Below are 17952 nucleotides of genomic sequence, written 5' to 3' on the forward strand. Positions count from 1 at the left end.
TGATCTTTTCAGGGAACTGAAACCAGCATGAGTGTGAGCACAGAGATGTGGCAGCAGATGAGGCTGGGTTAGCAAGTGGAGCTGACATCAGAGGCACAGTCACCGAGAGGTCTTTAAGCAGAGCATTGACATCATTCTGATTTGTGTTTTAGATTTTCTAAGGTGAAGTGTGGAAAACTAGAGTCAGGTAGGGTTAGAAACCAGTTAGATATAGTAGTGTGCTATTTATAAAATAGATGACTAAAGACCTACTGTATAGCACAGGGAACTCTACTCATTATAATTGCTTATACGGGAAAAGAATCTAAAAAAGGGATATATGTATACATATAGCTGTTTCACTTTGCTGATTTCCTAAGCAAGAATACTGGAGTGGGTTCCCATTTCCTTCTCCAAGCAGTTTTTCTGACCCAGGGATCAAATCCATGTCTCCACTGCAGGCAGATTCTTAACCATCTAAGCCATCAGGGAAGACCCATGTGCCATGTCACTTCTATATGGGAAAAGAATCTGAAAAAGAAGGGATATATGTATACATATAACTGTTTCACTTTGCTGTACAGTAGAAACTAACACAGTATTGTAAATCAACTATATTCAAATAAAAATTTGAAAGAAAGAAAGAAACCAGTTAGAGGGCTCTGGCAATTGCCTGGACCAGTACCAGGGAAGTGGCACTGACAGAGAAGGTGGAAGATGAATTTCAGAGCTATTTTGATATCACACTTGTGTTTTTGCAGCTCTACACCCTTTCACCTATTTTTGGCATATGCAGTATGAAGCCTGCTAGGGTTATCTTTCAGTTTATGTATTTTGTGGTCCAGCCCTTCATCATAGAAGCTTTGATATTATCAGTAATACCTCCACTTTGTCCACTGTATGGGACCGGGTATGCACTTATCAAAGGATTTTGGTCTCAATGACTTTGCTTGTCTTTGCTTTACCCACCCATTACCAAATCCTTCAGTTAATCTGAGGCTAGAATTTTATATCTTGAACATTATGGGATTGGGCTGTTTCCCTCTTTTCGTGCTCTATTACCTGGAGCTCACATGTGACAAATCCAAAGGGCTAGTATAGTATATGAGAGTTGAACTCAGTATGTGAAACTGACAGCCTCTAGTTGGCACTTTGCCTCCTTTTCCAGGGTTACTCTGCCATTTGTGGCAGGTAGGATTCTAATGTGGTCCCCAGGATTCCTGCCCTCCTGGTGAATACACACCTTCTCCCAGATCTTTGCTCAAAAACTAATCTAGGTGCTGCTGTGAAGGGATTATGCAGATGTAATTCAGATCCCAAATCATCTAACTAAAGAAAAATCGAGATTATCCTAGGTGAGCTGACCTAACCAACTGGTCTCTCTTTAGTCACAGAAGACAAATACTGTATGATTTCACTCACATCTAATGTAGTCAAATTCATAGAAACAGAAAGTAAAATGGTGGTTTCCGGGGCTGGGGGAGGGGGAAATGGGGAGTTGTTTAATGAATCTAGAGTTTCAGTTTTGCAAAATTAAAAAGTTATAGAGATCTGTTACACAACAGTGTGAATATACTTAGCTAGCACTACCGAACTGTATACTTAAAATGGTTAAGATGGTACATTTTAAGTTACTTTTTTATCACAATTTTTAAAATGTGGGAGCAATGGGGCTCTTTCTGGTGAGATTCAAAGTGTGAGAGGAATTTGACCCGAGGGAGATTCTCCATTGCTGACTAGGGGACCATGTGGCAAGGAATCTGGGATGCCTCTACCAGCTGAGAGTAGCTTCCCAGATGACTACCATCAAAGATGTGGATACTGTGGTCCTATGACCATGAGGAACTAAAATTCTGCCACAACCACATAAGTTTGGAAGAATATCTGAAGTCTAAGATGAGCCTGCAGCCTGACATCTTCTTTTTTTTTTTTTTTTGTATGGATATGATTTCTTTTACAAAACTTTCAGTGTCAAAAAAGGAAATTAAGGCCATCAGATTCGCAGCTTAAAAATTCACATAAAGGAATATAAAAATATTCTGTGCTTCTGAGAAGGCTCTGCACTGCATGTAGGTAAGGATTACCATACTTCTTTATTCTGAGGAAGACAGTTGACTTGAGAAGTTTACATAATTGCACAGCTTCTGTTGGAACCTCTTGGGGCTCCCTGCTGGTGGAAAAGTTCCTCCCTGACAGCCACTTCGGCTGCTTCCTCCTCCTCTTCCTCTTCAGGTATGGTTGTTTTGAAGACTGTACTTCTCTGAGCAACCTCTTCTCCCTGAGAATTTTTCAATATAACCTTCACATCTTCGCCAGTGCTCCAAGAGTTCTGGTTCTTCCAGATGAGGTCGGTGGGAGGACTGGCTGTGACACCGGCATTTGCAGCCCAGATTGTAACAGTCTGGCCTGCCTTCAGCACATATCTTGAGGTATATTTGTAACTGACTGATGTGTCTCCAATTTTTCTGATCATCTCCCAGCCTCCCATTGGTTGGTCCTGTTCCGAAGTGTTCTTCAAGCGGATAAATTTTCCATCAACATCGATCTCTTCAATGCAGACATTCCCAGTGGCTGAGGCAGAATGAGAGATGCTGACACTACTGCTGGCCTCGGATTCTTCCACGTCCACTCTCTTCCGCTTTCCTCTGGTGGTACGCACGCTGCGACTCGAGGATGCACGTGATACTGTCATGCGGGAAGAAGGGCTTGGAGAGAGCTTCAATCTCTCTTCTTCACCTTCTAGGAGTTTCCTATAAGCACTGATTTCCATGTCCAGGGCTAACTTGACATCAAGAAGTTGTTCATAATTGTTCAACTGTTGCTGCATCTGATCACGTATTTCCGCCATCTCTCTCTCTTTGTCAGACAGCATGCGGCGAGAGTTGTCTCTTTCTTTAGCAAGCAAGTCCTCCAACTCTTGAATCCTCTCCAAACATGCTCTAGCCTCTTTCTGTAGATTAGAAAGCTGAGACGAGAGGCTCTCAATTCTCTTACGACTTTCCATCAGTTCTTCTCTGGCACTATTGACAGTAGAAGTATTCATCTCTGATGACAGTCTGGCATTTTCAAGTTTGGCATGGTAAGTTTGCTCTAGCTCTTCTTTGTACATCTTGACTTGGGCATCGTGTTGCTCTCTCATCTCATGAAGGGCTTGAGCCAGCTTGTACTCGTACTCAATCTGACGCCCAGAATCCACCTCTACCAAGCGAGTTTCATGCTTTCTTCTGGTCTCATTAATCTCCTCCTCATACATGTTTTTAGCCCAGCTCGATCTGCAGCTTCGCGCGCTCGCGGGCCGTGTAGTCGAGCGCGGGTCGCGCGTCGCGCGTCGGCCAGCTCGGTCTCGTAGAGCGCCTTGAGGCCGGTGAGCTCGCGGCCGCGCACCTCCTCACGCTCCGTCACCTGCAGCTGCAGCGCGCTGTTCTCCGTCTCCAGGCTGCGCACCTTGTCGATGTACACGGCCAGCCGATCGTTGAGCTCGCGCAGCTCCTCCTTCTCTTGGAGCCGCGACAGCAGCGTGGGGCTCAGCGGCGTGGCGGGGCCGCCGGCGCGACTGCCGCTCCGCGGCGGCACGGGGGTCGCTGTCGCCATGGCGATCGGCGGGGAGAGCGGAGCGCGGAGGCCGCGGGCAGCGCCGGGACATGGAGGGGGCTGCAGAAGGCGAAGCGGGAAGGAAGGCACGAACCGGCGACCCGCGCTCGCGGAGAGGCCGCCGTGGGGAGGAAAGACCGAGTACCTGGGGGCGGCGGGAGACGGGTTACAGCACAAAGGGCAAAGGGGAAGGACCAGGAATCAATCAAACATAAAACGGCCTTTGTAAAAGAACATGCACAGACTCACGCGCGCGCACACACACATACACACACGCTCGGGAAAAACGAGGCGAGGGTGCCCGAAAGGGCCGAGCAGAGTCCGCGCGCCGCCGCCGCCGCCGCCGCCGCCGAGTCTCCCGCCCGCAGCACTTTGTTTCCTCCCGGGCGGCGCAGAACCGCGGGCGGGGGGAGGAGGGCGGAGGGGCGGGCTGGCTGCGAGCCGCGGGGGGCGGGGGTGGCGCGGGCGGCGGCGCCGCGCTCCCGCCCCAAGATGGCCGGCGCGCTCCGGCCAGCCTGACATCTTCATTTCGGCTGATGAGACCCTAAGCAGAGGACCCAGTTAACCTGTGCCTGGATTTCTTTCTTTCTCTCTCTTTAAAAAAATATTTATTTATTTGGCTGCACCAGGTCTTAGTTGTGGCATGTGGGATCTATTTCCCTGACCAGGAATCAAACCCGGGCCTCCTTCATTGGGAGCACGGAGTCTTAGCCACTGGACCACCAGGTAAGTTCTTGTGCCTGGATTTCTGATCCATGGAAACTGTGAAAAAATAAATGTGTGTGTTGTGTGTGTGTTTGGTATATGTTTTTAAACGAAAATTTTATTTATACACTGCATATAGAAGTAGATACATAAATTCTTGTACAATTTATTTCCAAAAATGTGCAAAAAATTGCTATTTGTTTACAAACCAAACCACATATTGCAGTCAGTGGACTTGGGTGATAAGTGAGGTTCTAAATACAAATGGTTTTACACACCTGATTTGAAACAGAGAAAAAGTATAAACTACAGCAGTCTGGTTTGCAAGTATTAATCTCATGACACTCCATGATTATAACATTTCTAACCCAACATGTGTACTTATCACAAATTCCATAAGGATTTTTCATCATCTCTAGATGTAGAGTTTGTAACACTTTTCAGAAACAGCAACTAAACATTTTGTCATGTCATAATTGATTAATAAAGGGTGATTATAAAAAACTTTATTTAGCAGATTAAAAAGTACTAAAAGAAATGAAATTTGTGATTACAAACATATCAACACTTTATTTTAGAAATGCAAAGTTATTTATGGAACTGGCAATTGTTCTTTATTGGAGTATTCAACAGAACTGTCTATTGCTGATAGTACGATTTCATTTTTCAAAGTAAGACTTCACATTTGAAAACCAAGGACCTACTATATAGTGCAGGAAACTATATTCAATATCTTGTAATAACTTACAATGGAAAAAAACCTGAAAAAGAATATATATATATATATATATGTATAACTGAATCACTTTGCTGTACACCTGAAACTAACACAACACTGTAAATCAACTACACTTCAATTAAAAGAAAAAGAATTCACAGAGTCCCCTGGTGGCCTAGTGGTTAGGAGTCTGAGCTTTCACTGCCGTAGCCTGGGTTCAATCTGTGGTCAGAGAACTGAGATTCCACGAGTGGAGCAGTGCAACCAAAAAAGAAAAAAATGTTGATGAAAAGCCATTACAATATGCTGCTGCTGCTGAGTCGCTTCAGTCGTGTCCGACTCTGTGCGACCCCATAGGTGGCAGCCCACCAGGTTCCGCTGTCCCTGGGATTCTCCAGGCAAGAACACTGGAGTGGGTTGCCATCTCCTTCTCCAATGCATGAAAGTGAAAAGTGAAAGTGAACTCGTTCAGTCGTGTCTGACTCTTAGCGACCCCATGGACTGCAGCCCACCAGGCTCCTCTGTCCATGGGATTTTCCAGGCAAGAGTACTGGAGTGGGGTGCCATTGCCTTCTCTGCATTACAATATATGTATATTTAAATACCTATTATTGAATCATTCATAAAGCAATATGTCTCACAACATGAAATGTACAATAATTAAAACTGCAATTTCTGAAGGCATTTCTATATATATATATATTTTATATTTATTTATTTGGCTGCACTGGATCTTAGTTGCAGCACACGGGATCTTTGCTGCCTCATGTGGAATGGAACCCTAATTCTCTAGCCGTGGCATGCTCAGTCCCCTGAGTACCCGGGCTCAGTTGCTCTGTGGTGTGGGGGGGTCTTACTTCCCCAACCAGTAATCAAACCTGCGTCCCCTGCATTGCAAGGCAGATTCTTAACTACTAGACCACCAGGGAAGTCCCTCTGAAGGCATTTTATAGAGGAAGTTATTGTTTTAATTTATTTATTATTTTTGGCTGCCTTAGGTCTTCGTTGCTTTTGTGCTGACTTTCTCTAGTTGCAGTGCACAGACTTCTCATTGCGGTGGCTTCTCTTGTTGCAGAGCACAGGCTCCAGCATCTGCAGGCTTCAGTAGTTGCCCCATATATGCTCTAGAGTGAGGGCTCAGTAACTGTGGTGCATGGGCTTAGTTACTCCACTGCATGTGGAATCTTCCTGGACCAGGGATTGAAGCCTTGTCCCCTGCATCTGCAGGTGGATTCCCAGGGAAGTCCTCTGAAGGCATTTTAAACAAAATGTTTAAACTTTTACCTCTAGCAGAGACATTGCACATAATCTATTTAAGATTTTAGTAACTTTTTTATCTTTTTATCCAGTTTCAATAATACTGGCCCAGAAATTATATACATACATACACACACACACACATATATATATATTTTTTTACTTGTTTTGGTCACATAGCTTGCAGGATCTTAGTTCCCTTACCAGGGATTGAATCTGGGCCTTCGGCAGTGAGAGTTCAAACCAGTGGACCACCAGGGAGTGCTCACTTCAGCAGCACATATACTAAAATTGGACCACCATGAAATTCCTTCCCTTCCATTTTTAACTAAACTCTTTGAGTATCATGTAAAATTAACCTTTTACATTCTGTTGCACTACCTGTTTAATGGATCTCTATATATTCATACAAAAGTATAAAATACTGCAATAAACTTTTCTTTTTATACATTTATTTTTTGGCAAAAACTTTTAATTTATATACTGTTAGAACCTAATAATTTCATATTGCATTATAACAGGGCATATTTTTTAAAAGTATTTTATAATACAGCTTCACAAAGACACATTAAAATTGTCTTTCTGAATAGAACACTATTGACATTTTCCCTCTAAAATAACACAAAATTAAAAAAAACCATTTAAACAAATAATCCATTTAAAAAATGGGCAGAAGACCTGGACAGACATTTTTCCAAAGAAGGCATATGGACAGGCACATGAAAAGATGCTCAACATTGTTAATCATCAGGGAAATGCAAATTAAAACTACAATGAGATATCACCTCACACCTGTCATAGTGGCTGTCATCAAAAAGAACACAAATAAATGTTGGCAGGGATGTGGAGAAAAGGGAATCCCTCATACACTGTTGGTGGGAAGGTAAATTGATGAAGCCATTGTGGAAAATAGTATGGAGGGTTCTCAAAAAACTAAAAATAGAACTGCTATATGACCCAGCAATTCCAATCCTGGGGACATATATGAGGACAATGAAAACACTATTTGAAAAGGGACATGCATCCCAATGCTCATAGAAGCACTGTTTACAATAGCCAAGGTATGGAAGCAACCTAAGTGTCCACAGATGAATGGATAAAGAAGATATGGTAAAAGAATACAAAATGGAATACTGCTACTGCTGCTGCTAAGTCGCTTCAGTCATGTCCAACTCTGTGCAACCCCATAGACGGCAGCCCACCAGACTCTGCCCTCCCTGGGATTCTCCAGGCAAGAACACTGGAGTGGGTTGCCATTTCCTTCTCCAATGTGTGAAAGTGAAAAGTGAAAGTGAAGTCACTCAGTTGTGTCCAACTCTTCGCGACCCCATGGACTGCAGCCTACCAGGCTCCTTTGTCCATGGGATTTTCCAGGCAAGAGTACAATATGAATACAAAATGGAATACTACTCAGCTATAAATAAGAATGAAATTTTGCCATTTGCTACAACATGGATGGACCTGGAGGCTATTATGCTTAGTGAAATAAGTCAGAGATAGAAAGAGAAATACTGCATGATATCACTTACATGTGGAATCTTAAAAATGAACACAATGAAACAGAAACAGACTCACAGATATAGAGAACAAATTAGTGGTTACTAATGGGGAGAGGGGAGGGGAGAGGCAAGAGGTAGGGGATTAAGAGGTAAAAACTACTATGCATAAGATAAATAAGCTACAAGGATATATTGTACAGCACAAGGAATACAGCCAATATTTTATAATAACTATAAATGGAATGTAAACCTTTAAAAATTGTCACTATAGGGACTTCCCTGATGGTCCTGTGGTTAAGAATCTGCCTTGCAGTGCAGGAGTTACAGGTTCGATCCCTGATCCAGGAAGATCCCACATGCCGTGAAGCAACTAAACCTGTGAGCCACAACTGCTGAGCCCGAGTGCCTAGATCCCGTGCTCCGCAACAAGAGAAGCCACTGCAATGAGTAGCCTGCTCAAGGCAGCAGAGTAAGCCCTCACTGCAATGAAGAGTAGCCTTTGGTGCAACTAGAGAAAGCCTGGGCACAGCAATGAAGACTCAGTACAGCCAAAAATAAATAAATTAAAAAAAATTGTCACTATATTGTACACCTAAAACCCTATATAATATTGTACAACTATACCTCAATAAAAAAATAGTAAAGTAAAATAAAAATGGGTTTCAGGGAAGTCCAAAGACTTCTGTGCACCATGTTTTCACACAAAGCACATGTAAATGCTTCTAGAAACATGGAAAAGTCATTGCAACAGTTATTATTAATATACACTGGCTCTCTGACAACACGTGCCATCCAATATAGATGCACAAGATTTTTAACTCATTCTAAGTACATTTAAAATTGTTTACAAATTAAATAACTTTGCAAAAGAATGGTTTAAATCTATTACATTAATTTGATAACAAGCTTACAACTGTGTAATAATTCTTAATATGAATAGCTTATAGTGAACCCAAATGGTATTATTATAATAGTCTCCACCTTATTAGGTGAAAACATATCAGAAAATGAGACAGGAGTTTCCACAACAAGGTATAATCAGTATCTGCCAAAACTCAGTATTTTCCTCTCAAGTCAGAAGAAATAGTGCCATGATATTATGGCTTTGTGCCTTTTCTTGGTAATATCTCAATTCTGACCTTAAAGAACAAATAGAGAAAAAAGTAGGACTACAGATATGTTTGAATGACAAAGCAAATAAATTTGACTTAAGACTTTTACCCTTGTGGTTAAATGAGGCTAGGGAAAACTTAGTGACAAAGGAAGAAACATCTTGAATTACATGTGTCATCTTAGAAATATTTTTCTTGTGCAAATTTTCTAGACAGGGCAATATCAAAACACTATGTTACAGCATTGTGCAATGAATAAATGCTCTACATTTCAAAATAAAAAATATTAGGGATAATCACCCCCATGACTACTGAATCAGAGGTAAAATGTTTAATGATTCCAAATTACTCAAGACTTGGCTAAATTTAAAAAGTAAAAAACTTTCAAAAATGGCAGTACATATGATAGGCAATAAGACTTCCATATATCTGATATGGTTTAATATTTTTCTTACACAGCGCTTCACAATTTCCACACTTTTTTCCACTAGAGTCTTTGGTGAGGGCAGAGGTCAAATCTAGCACATTTTACTAGTGACTAGATTAAGGAGAAATATAAATCCAACTGCAAAACAATGTTTTCTTTTTATCTAAGTCAATTCCACACCTAATGTAAACTTTAATATTGCAAGAGAATCCGCCAATCCATTTATGCAAATTAGTGGTACAATCAAGTTCTACCAAGAAAATGTTGACTAAACTGAAGAAACTGAGATAAAGCGTTCGCCAGAGGAAAGTACAGATGTAAAAAATTGCTACCATAGAAATCTAAATTCATGTAATATTTATTTAATAATAGTTCTAGTTCCATAGGTCTTTATATGTTATGTCAATTTGTATCAGGCTATATTTCTTCAAGATTTTTAAATGCAAAGTCATTTTTATAAAATAAAAAGATCACTGGATGAAAATGAAGGCAACAGAAAAACTGAACTTTTCACAACCAAAAAATTTGCACAACCTTAAAAACAATTTAGAAAAAAATTGTCGTAAAAGATAAATTGCAGATCTTCATTTTGTTACCCAATCTATGTCAATTCATAATTTGAAATCTTTCTACAGTATAAGATTAAAGATCTTTTTTAGTGTATATGTAAATTCTGCATTTTATCACATAGGTATGTTTCTTCAACACTATCTTTTGAAAACAGACCATTTAAGTAGACCAAAATTTTTATTCTAAAAATTTCTTTCAGCTAAACTTCAGGTTGCATACAGCTGAAATGTGTTCTCAATGCATAAAAATCACAATGGATAGCGGCAAAGGGCTTGGGGGGCATAGATTAAGGAGAATCTGATAATTTACATAGTCATTATTTTGCATATGATAGAAGACAACTCACACTTCTCAAGCCTTTTGGTTCTTTTTAAAAAACCAAAAATAAACTCAAGACATGTTGGCAATACTTCCTCACTCCTAAACAAGTTGGCTATTCTTTTCACCTTAATCTTGAACAGTTACTGCAGCAAATGATTTTTATAGTAATGTAAGGGCTTCCCTGGTGGCTCAGAGGTTAAAGCGTCTGCCTCCAATGCAGGAGACCTGGGTTCGATCCCTGGGTCGGGAAGATCCCCTGGAGAAGGAAACGGTAACCCACTCCAGTATTCTTGCCTGGAGAATCCCATGGAAGGAGAAGCCTGGTAGGCTACAGTCCACAGGGTCGCAAAGAGTCGGACACGACTGAGCGACAGAACGGAACGGAACGGAAGTTTATAAACTATAGTCCAGTCTCATTCTGGAACCCAAAGTGCAAGATGGAGGGTTCTCCTAATCTTTCAATAATCCTTCATTTTGTTTGGCAAAAGCAGTTTTTTAAATAAATCTATTCTGATACGCTGACATATATATAACAAAACAGCACAGGTATGGCAAAGAATTGCACCTGCAGGAATCGTGATACTTGATTGGTCAGTCTGACAGGGTAAACTGCATATCCAGGTAACGGAGACCTTGAATAACAAAAAGCTCTATTTTCCCAGTCCCTGGCTGAATGTTTAATTAGATCAGCAAATTGTCCATCCACATCTGGTTGTTCATAAAAGCAAAACCTAACATTTGAGCGCTCAATTCTAGTGTAAAGTGTTTTACTATGGGAGTGAAAGCTGGAGCTTAAAAGATAACGGTCATCAGAACTAGCTGGAGCAAGAAAAGAACCATCTGGTGTTTTTGCTAGATTTCCTTCCTTCTCCCAGCATGTGATTGGTCCCCAGCGCTATCCTTATTTCACAAGTTTTTTCAACTCCTTTGTAAAGCTTGTCACAACCATAAGACCACTACTTTCCATTGAGTCATATCTCTTGCAACCACAGGAGCAGAGTCAGGATCAAAATTCATATGATAGCACACATAATTTCAGACACATGGACATCTGTCCTGGTAAGTCCACTGATGTTCATTTGGATTTGATTATACTGTAATGGTGAGTGTGGAGGGACATCATCATGACTCACTCTTGGGCTTTGCAACATGACACCTATGGTGTCAATGAACAAGCTATATACAGATGGATTCACAAAGTTCTCTAGGGCAACGACTAGGTCCTTGTCTTCTGGGTTTTCATTTTGGGAGAAAGAGTTCTCTCTGGATTGAGAAGGAACCGCAGAAACTTACATGGGAGAACTATCCAGACAATAGTTGATCCTTCCAAAGCATACATTACCTCATTTCTAGGCACAGAATATCAAACGCAGCATTTTTAAAAATTATTTATTTATTTTTGGTTGTGCTGGGTTTTCATTGCTGCCGAGAGGGCTTTCTCTAGTTGTGGCAAGTAGGGACTGTAGGGTAAGGGAGTCAGAGAAGGCGAGGTTCGGAAAGAGAACAAGACCAGCACTTTACAGGAACAGATCACCTTTAATGAGGCGAGAAAGGGCAGTAGTCAGATTAGCGAGCTGCTGCACTAACCCAAGAAAAGAGTAAGTATATATAGGCATATATGTGGAAATCTACTGTCTTAAGGGGGCCTGTTCTTCTCCAGGGTTGTTTGGATTCCGTTCCGTTCTGTCGCTCAGTCGTGTCCGACTCTTTGAGACCCCGTGGTCTGTAGCCTACCAGGCTTCTCCGTCCATGGGATTCTCCAGGCAAGAATACCGGAGTGGGTTACCGTTTCCTTCTCCAGGGGATCTTCCCGACCCAGGGATCGAACCCGGGTCTCCCGCATTGTAGGCAGACGCTTTAACCTCTGAGTTAGTTCTCTTAAACGGCTGCCTCAAGGAATTTGGAGATCCGCCAGAGGCTGGGATGGGCTGGGAGCTGGGTGTAATCAACCTTAACGTCCATTTTTTTTCTTCAGGTGAGAGTTCTTTGTTTGCATAGAATGGTGAGGAGGACCCGGAGGGGATTTTGAGCCGTGTAACTTTCCTTCATTGTGGTGTCCCTGGTTCTCCTTGCTTCTCTTGTTGAGGAGCACAGGGCTCTAGCTGCATCCGCTCAGTTGCTCGGAGGCATGTGAAATCTTCTCAGATCAGGGATCAAACCTGTGTCCCCTGCACTGGCAAGCAAATTCCTAGCCCCTGTACCAGGAGGGAAGTCCCAAGCACAGCCTTGAGGCATAAGTCCAATAACTACAGGTTCGTGTTCATTGAGGGAAGATTCAAATCTCCATTCTGAGATTCTGAACTCTTCAATTATTTTGTTCTCAGCACAGAGTTTCAGTCTGAAGACTGAAAATATTTTCAGACATCATTCTGTGTTGGATCTGGATTGGAAGAACGAACCAAGGCTTTGACTCTTATTTCCTCCATTTTGATACAGGCCTCCTCAGAGTTTGCCGGTCAAGAGGCTAAGGGGTAGGACTGTAGTGATGACTGCCAAGGGAAGTGGACCTTATTGATCTTTCAGAAGTCACATCTTAAAAAACTACTGGTGCTGAGAGGAAACCGCATCCTCATCTGGCAGAGCTCCCGGAGGGTGTGATCATCTTGCCTTGCTGCTTTTGTTCTGCAGAAAGCCGCCTTTTTAAGGTACCCATTAGGCTTTCACTCTTTGATCTATTTTGTTCTACCTTTTTCATCTTCCCTTTTTATATCCCAGCTGGCCATGTCTTTACCATAGCAGCTACCAAATAAGGAATCATGTTTTCCAAACTCACTGGCTAGTGATGGTTGCTGTGCTACCATGAAATCAGTTTCATCCTTTTATTCGGGTTCAACGATTTCCGGAAGGTTTTAAAACTAATTTTCTTCGCTATGACTGGTTAGCTAATCCGGGGGGTGGAGGTCGATCTCTCTCTGGAACAGTATCCGCAAACATCTGATGAGCCTGCGGTGCTACATCTGTGTATTCTTCCAGCTTCACTGAACCATTTGGAGCCATTTTTTCCAGCGACAACGGCGCGGCGGCGGCGGCGGCGGCGGCGGCGGCGGCCAGAGCGTGTCTCAGGCTCCCTCACCGAGCGCTGGCGCAACTGTTGCGAAATATGTATTTGTTTCAAGCCGCTAAGTTGGTGGTAATTTGCGAGACAGTAACAGAAAACTAATACACCATTAGCGGTATTATTAGGGTGGCAAAGTTTGGGATTGCGGTGGAAGAAGCATCTGGTTTGTTTAGGATAATTCTGAATTTTGAATTGCTACCCATAGAAGGGAGGAAAAAACAAAACAAAAAACTAAACAGAAATCGGTGTGAAAGAGAACACACAAAAGCACCCCCTTCAACGCCTAGGTCAGGCCTTCTTGGTCACCCTTCTCCAGCCTGAAGTGACTGTTCCCTCCTCAGATATTTAGCGACACTGATGTCTTTTATCACCTTAATAATACTCTTCTTTTTTATGCTCTAGTGGCTTTCTCTGTCTAACTGGGCTTCAATTTCCTTGAGGGCAAAGATCTTCTCTTGTTGATTTTTGCGTCTCCCACAGTCCCTTGCACAGACTCTAGTAAATGTTACTTGATTGGCCAAAGAAGATGTTTTTATCTGATAAGTCCTTCAAACTAAACCCTCCAGGTGCTACTCCTGGAAAGCACCTGGAGGGGGTTCTTGAGATTCCAGCGGGGGTGGGGGTGGCGTTTTCTTATTGATTCACAGTGAGCCCCACCACCCAGCTTTCCGCAGCAGCATCCCTTGACTCCTCTCTCAGAAGGAAACTTAGACACAAGTATGGATGGGCCAAATAGCTGGCCCAGCTGGCAACATAACCTGGATTGAAGAAGAATTTTACTTAATTAGCTAAGCACACTCTAATCAGGAAGTCCTAAACATCTGCCAGTGGAATTTGAGAAGTCTGTTATAAAAGTTGAAAAGCTGATTTTATTCACCACAGATCAAACACTCGTAGTGAGGGGTTGGGCACCGGGGGGAGTTGTGGGGGGATAAGGTTTTACCAGTTAAATTAAGAGAAGAAGCTGGTGCCCAATTTCCAGGAGAGTTTGTGTAGTGAACTTTTTCTTTTTCACTGCACCTGACTTTTAATTATGGATGTAATAGAAGAAATTATCAATATTACAAGTTTCTTCTGCACTCATATCCATAATTAACAGTATGTGAACTGTCTCAAAGAAATTAAAGCAAAATTTGAGGACTTAAGTTTTTTTAAAAAATAAATGTCAGATGACTAGGTAGTAGAAACATTTTGAATAAACTCACGGACTTGTCTTAGATCAAGGACTATTTTTTGGGAAATAAAAAGCCTCTGAGAGACCCAGCTTCTTGCCTTCATTGGTTTGTAATTTCTTGCTAATGTGGCAAGCTACTTTAATCCTTTCTGGAATAAGAGATGCAATATAAATTAATACCAATGTGACAAAACGTCTGAACAGTGGACTTGAAACTGCAGGAGGATCATAAAGAACTGGTTTGTTCAAGGAGGCGGAGCAGTTTAGTCTCTATTTAGGTGTGTGGTTTAGGTAGATGGCAAATGAATCCATTTATCATTGTTGAGCTGACTTGAGTTAAATGGTTTCACCGATTGTAACAATTTGCAAGCAATATGGTGGAAATGAGGTCAACTCGGAAGGGTCATGGATTTAAAGAATATGAATCTTTAACTTTTTTATGGCTGCTGCCTTTGCAGTGCAAACTGTCAGCATGTCCCTGAGTTGTGAAGCATTTGCCGTAATACTGTGGGCAAAATTATCATGAACACCAAGAGAATTTGGAACTTTCGGGCTATATGGCCAAAATCTGAGATGCTTGGGTTCATTTGGCCCTGAGAAACTCAATCCTTTTAATCAAAGCGCTTAAACCAATGGCTGGAATCAGAACTAAGATGTGTTCAAATTGGAACTCTCCGCTGTTTTGAATTCTAGCCTTTGAAATATAACCATTTAAATTTACTTGCTCAGAATTGATTCATCATTCTGGCAACTATACGAATGAAGTTGATGAAACTTTTGTATATGCCTTTGGCATTCCTATTAAAATCTATGATCTTAGATAGGTAATAGACTATACCACTGGCAAAACTGTATCATTCAGGTGTATAGTTTCTTTTAAACCATCCGCTTCGCTAGTAAAAAAAACTTGGTGGCTCCTGTCCCAGACAGTGCCCTAACAGCCAGTCGGGTTGACAGCGCTGCTCGCATGCGCTCTCGACATAGTCGTGTTTGTCGCAAGGGGCCCTGCGCGGAGGGTTACAAGGAGCGATCGGCTTCGATTATAGTCATTTGTTGGTAGCACTGGTTACCGTGCTACTTCCGCGCTGGTACTTGATTGTAACAGAAAGTAGTTCCGGCCCGTGTTGTTTCGGCCGGGGAGCCGTCGCCGCCATTTCAAGACCGTGAGAGGTAGATGGCCAACCAGAGATCTAGGGCTCGAAAGCTGTTAACTGTTGCTGCTGCTTAAGCCTGCCAAAGAACTGGTACGACTGCTGCCCTTGTGCTACTACCTCTAGATACATTCTTGCCAGTAGTGGCGGCTGCAGGATTCGATCACCCCCTCCTTGCACTCGCTCTAGGAGCTCCAGATGGCGTCTTCCGTGGGCAACGTGGCCGACAGCACAGGTACCGGTGTCTGTTCTACCTTGGCAGACGCCCCCTTGGGGTCTCGCGTCGTCCTCTGCCTTTCATCACTCCCTCCCCTCTGGCCATCCCCATTGCATCCGTGGCATTGCTAAGCTTTTCGGCGTCTAGCGGCATCTGATCTCGGTTTTCTGCTGTCGTCCGTTCCTAAAACATTTTCTCTTGCTTGCTTGCTTTTTGCTTCCTTTCTTGCTTTGTAATCCTGTACATTTTCTAGCCTTCTGCTCTCTCGGGACCCTTCTACACCTGCGCGCTTAGAGTGTCTCAGAATGGACTGCATTGGAATCCCTGCCCATCTCGCTGCCTTTGATTATCCTTCGCAGTCGTTTTCTCCCCAGTTCAGCTCACCGGCCCCTTCTCTTTCCTCTCCACGTCCCCCTCCACCCCGCTCCCCTTAGCCCGATTTGGTGGTCCTCTGTCAGTCGAGGGCGGAGGTGTCGTTCCAGTGTAATCGTATCCTCACTTTGCATCACCCCAAGGACGAGCGCGAGCTCCTGGGTGCGCTCCGAGTAACCTCTACAACAGGGGCTTTGAGCAGCACAGCGCCTGGCAGCGCCTGTGTGCTGTGCCTTGGGTTGAGCGGACCCGGTTTCGATTGGAAATTTCCAGAGGTTCCTTTTGCCATCGCCCAATGCCACTCGCTGCCCCCAGCCTGGATTTCCCACCCTGTCCTCCTCCCTCCGCTCCCGCGGGGAGCCACACCCTTTCCTTCGCGAGGTTGCCAGGCCTGCGGTCCGCTTCCTGCCCTCGGGGAGAAACCACTCTAGCGCTGGGGCTTCGGCGTTGACCACCGTGCCCGCGCGCTGCTCGCTTTGTGTTACTTTCTCCTTGTATTCCTCCGCCGCCGTCCTGGGTCTTCCACCCATTCTTTAGCCCGGTATTTCTTCATTCATAGGGGGCATATTTTTTTTGAGTTTTCATCCCTGCTTGAAGAGTTTGTAAAGCAACTGGAGTGTAGCTGCACAAGTGCAAGGCGGTTGCCCTTTTAGACAATTAGGCTGAGAGCATTTAGTACTAAAAATAAGAAAACTCCAAATTATAGGAGTGTCCTTCAGCTGCCTTTCCGTATTGAGGCTATTTGGGGCGGGAGGGAGGGGGGGATTGGGCTGCGGTTCTAAGGTTTCCCACGAGGTTATTTTTTTGTTGGTTTCTCAGTTGAGATATGTCAACGGTTTTATTGTTCTTGGACATTGTGCACTAAGATTAATCTTCAATTGTATCTTATATTTGACTGTAGGTAGTGGGATTGATAGTGTTCCCCTCTCGCTCAGGGATTTTTTAAAGATTTAAGAGTCTGTCCTAGATTCTCTAGTTCTAGCTTGCCCTTTTCTTTATTTTTTTGGCCGCACCATGCGGCTTGCGGGATCTTAGTTCCCCGGACCAGGCATGGAACCTGTGCCCCCTTGCATTGGGAGCGCAGAGTCTTAACCGCTGGAGTACCAATGAAGTCCCTGCTTGCCCTTTTCTACCTGTTATTTTATTTGAAAAAGTTGTCATTTCTAGTGTTAAAGTAGCAGATAGGCGGCTTTTGAAAAATTGATAAAGTATGGGTTAAAAATAAAGAGCAAAGGAGTTCTAGAGACTTGTTTAAAATGTGATTTTCTAGTTTCTCTAAGATTTTCTATAACCGTCCACAAATGTGGATGCAGGTCTCTCTCCTCTTAACGTTGGTGGTCAGCTAGCTGTGCCTTGTTAGGAAATTTACTTTACTTTCCTGAGTATGCAGTTCATTTGCCAGGTCTAATGATTGAGGGTCTAGGCTCAATATGAGCTTCTCACTTGGACCTTGGTAGAATTTAAGTATTTAATTTGTAGAAAGTTTCTTACTCTGTCTCGTGAAAGTACTGTGGTCAGATTCCCAAGTAATGTATCATTGTTTAAGTATTTACATTTGAGACTTAGGCAGCATGTTGTTGTTTTCCTTCTCTGGGCTTTAGCTGTATATTCTTTATCTTTTTGTATCTGAACAAAGTTACACACAGCAAAGTGCTTTCATTTGTTACTAATTCCGTTGCACTTTATCAAACGGTTTTATATTTTAGTATTTCCTCATTCTTTTGAAAAATCATCGCAGTTGTAGGTAGCTGCTTAGTTTATACAGGGTTGTTTGCAATGTTTTAGTCCTTTTAGTCAGTAT

General features: G+C 42.8%; 1 protein-coding gene and 2 pseudogenes across 2 annotated transcripts in view; 1 reads left to right on the plus strand and 2 right to left on the minus strand.

Moving 5' to 3' along the window:
• Nucleotides 1-1689: 1689 nt before the first annotated feature.
• LOC129564413 (lamin-B1 pseudogene) lies at nt 1690-3783 on the minus strand (annotated as a pseudogene).
• Nucleotides 3784-12536: 8753 nt separating this feature from the next.
• Nucleotides 12537-15565, minus strand: LOC129563918 (suppressor of cytokine signaling 6-like; annotated as a pseudogene).
• OGT (O-linked N-acetylglucosamine (GlcNAc) transferase) overlaps nt 15526-17952 on the plus strand; it is a 46557-nt gene continuing 44130 nt past the window's right edge. For both annotated transcript variants that reach the window (XM_055437763.2, XM_055437764.2), the window contains exon 1: nt 15526-15797. In XM_055437763.2, coding sequence (XP_055293738.1) covers nt 15761-15797 — 37 coding nt within the window. In that variant the 5' untranslated portion in view covers nt 15526-15760. The remainder of the gene's footprint in view (nt 15798-17952) is intronic.

This window comes from Moschus berezovskii, chromosome X (genome assembly GCF_049115385.1).
Source record: "Moschus berezovskii isolate FMDL1 chromosome X, NW_MosBer_1.0, whole genome shotgun sequence".
NCBI lineage: Eukaryota > Metazoa > Chordata > Mammalia > Artiodactyla > Moschidae > Moschus > Moschus berezovskii.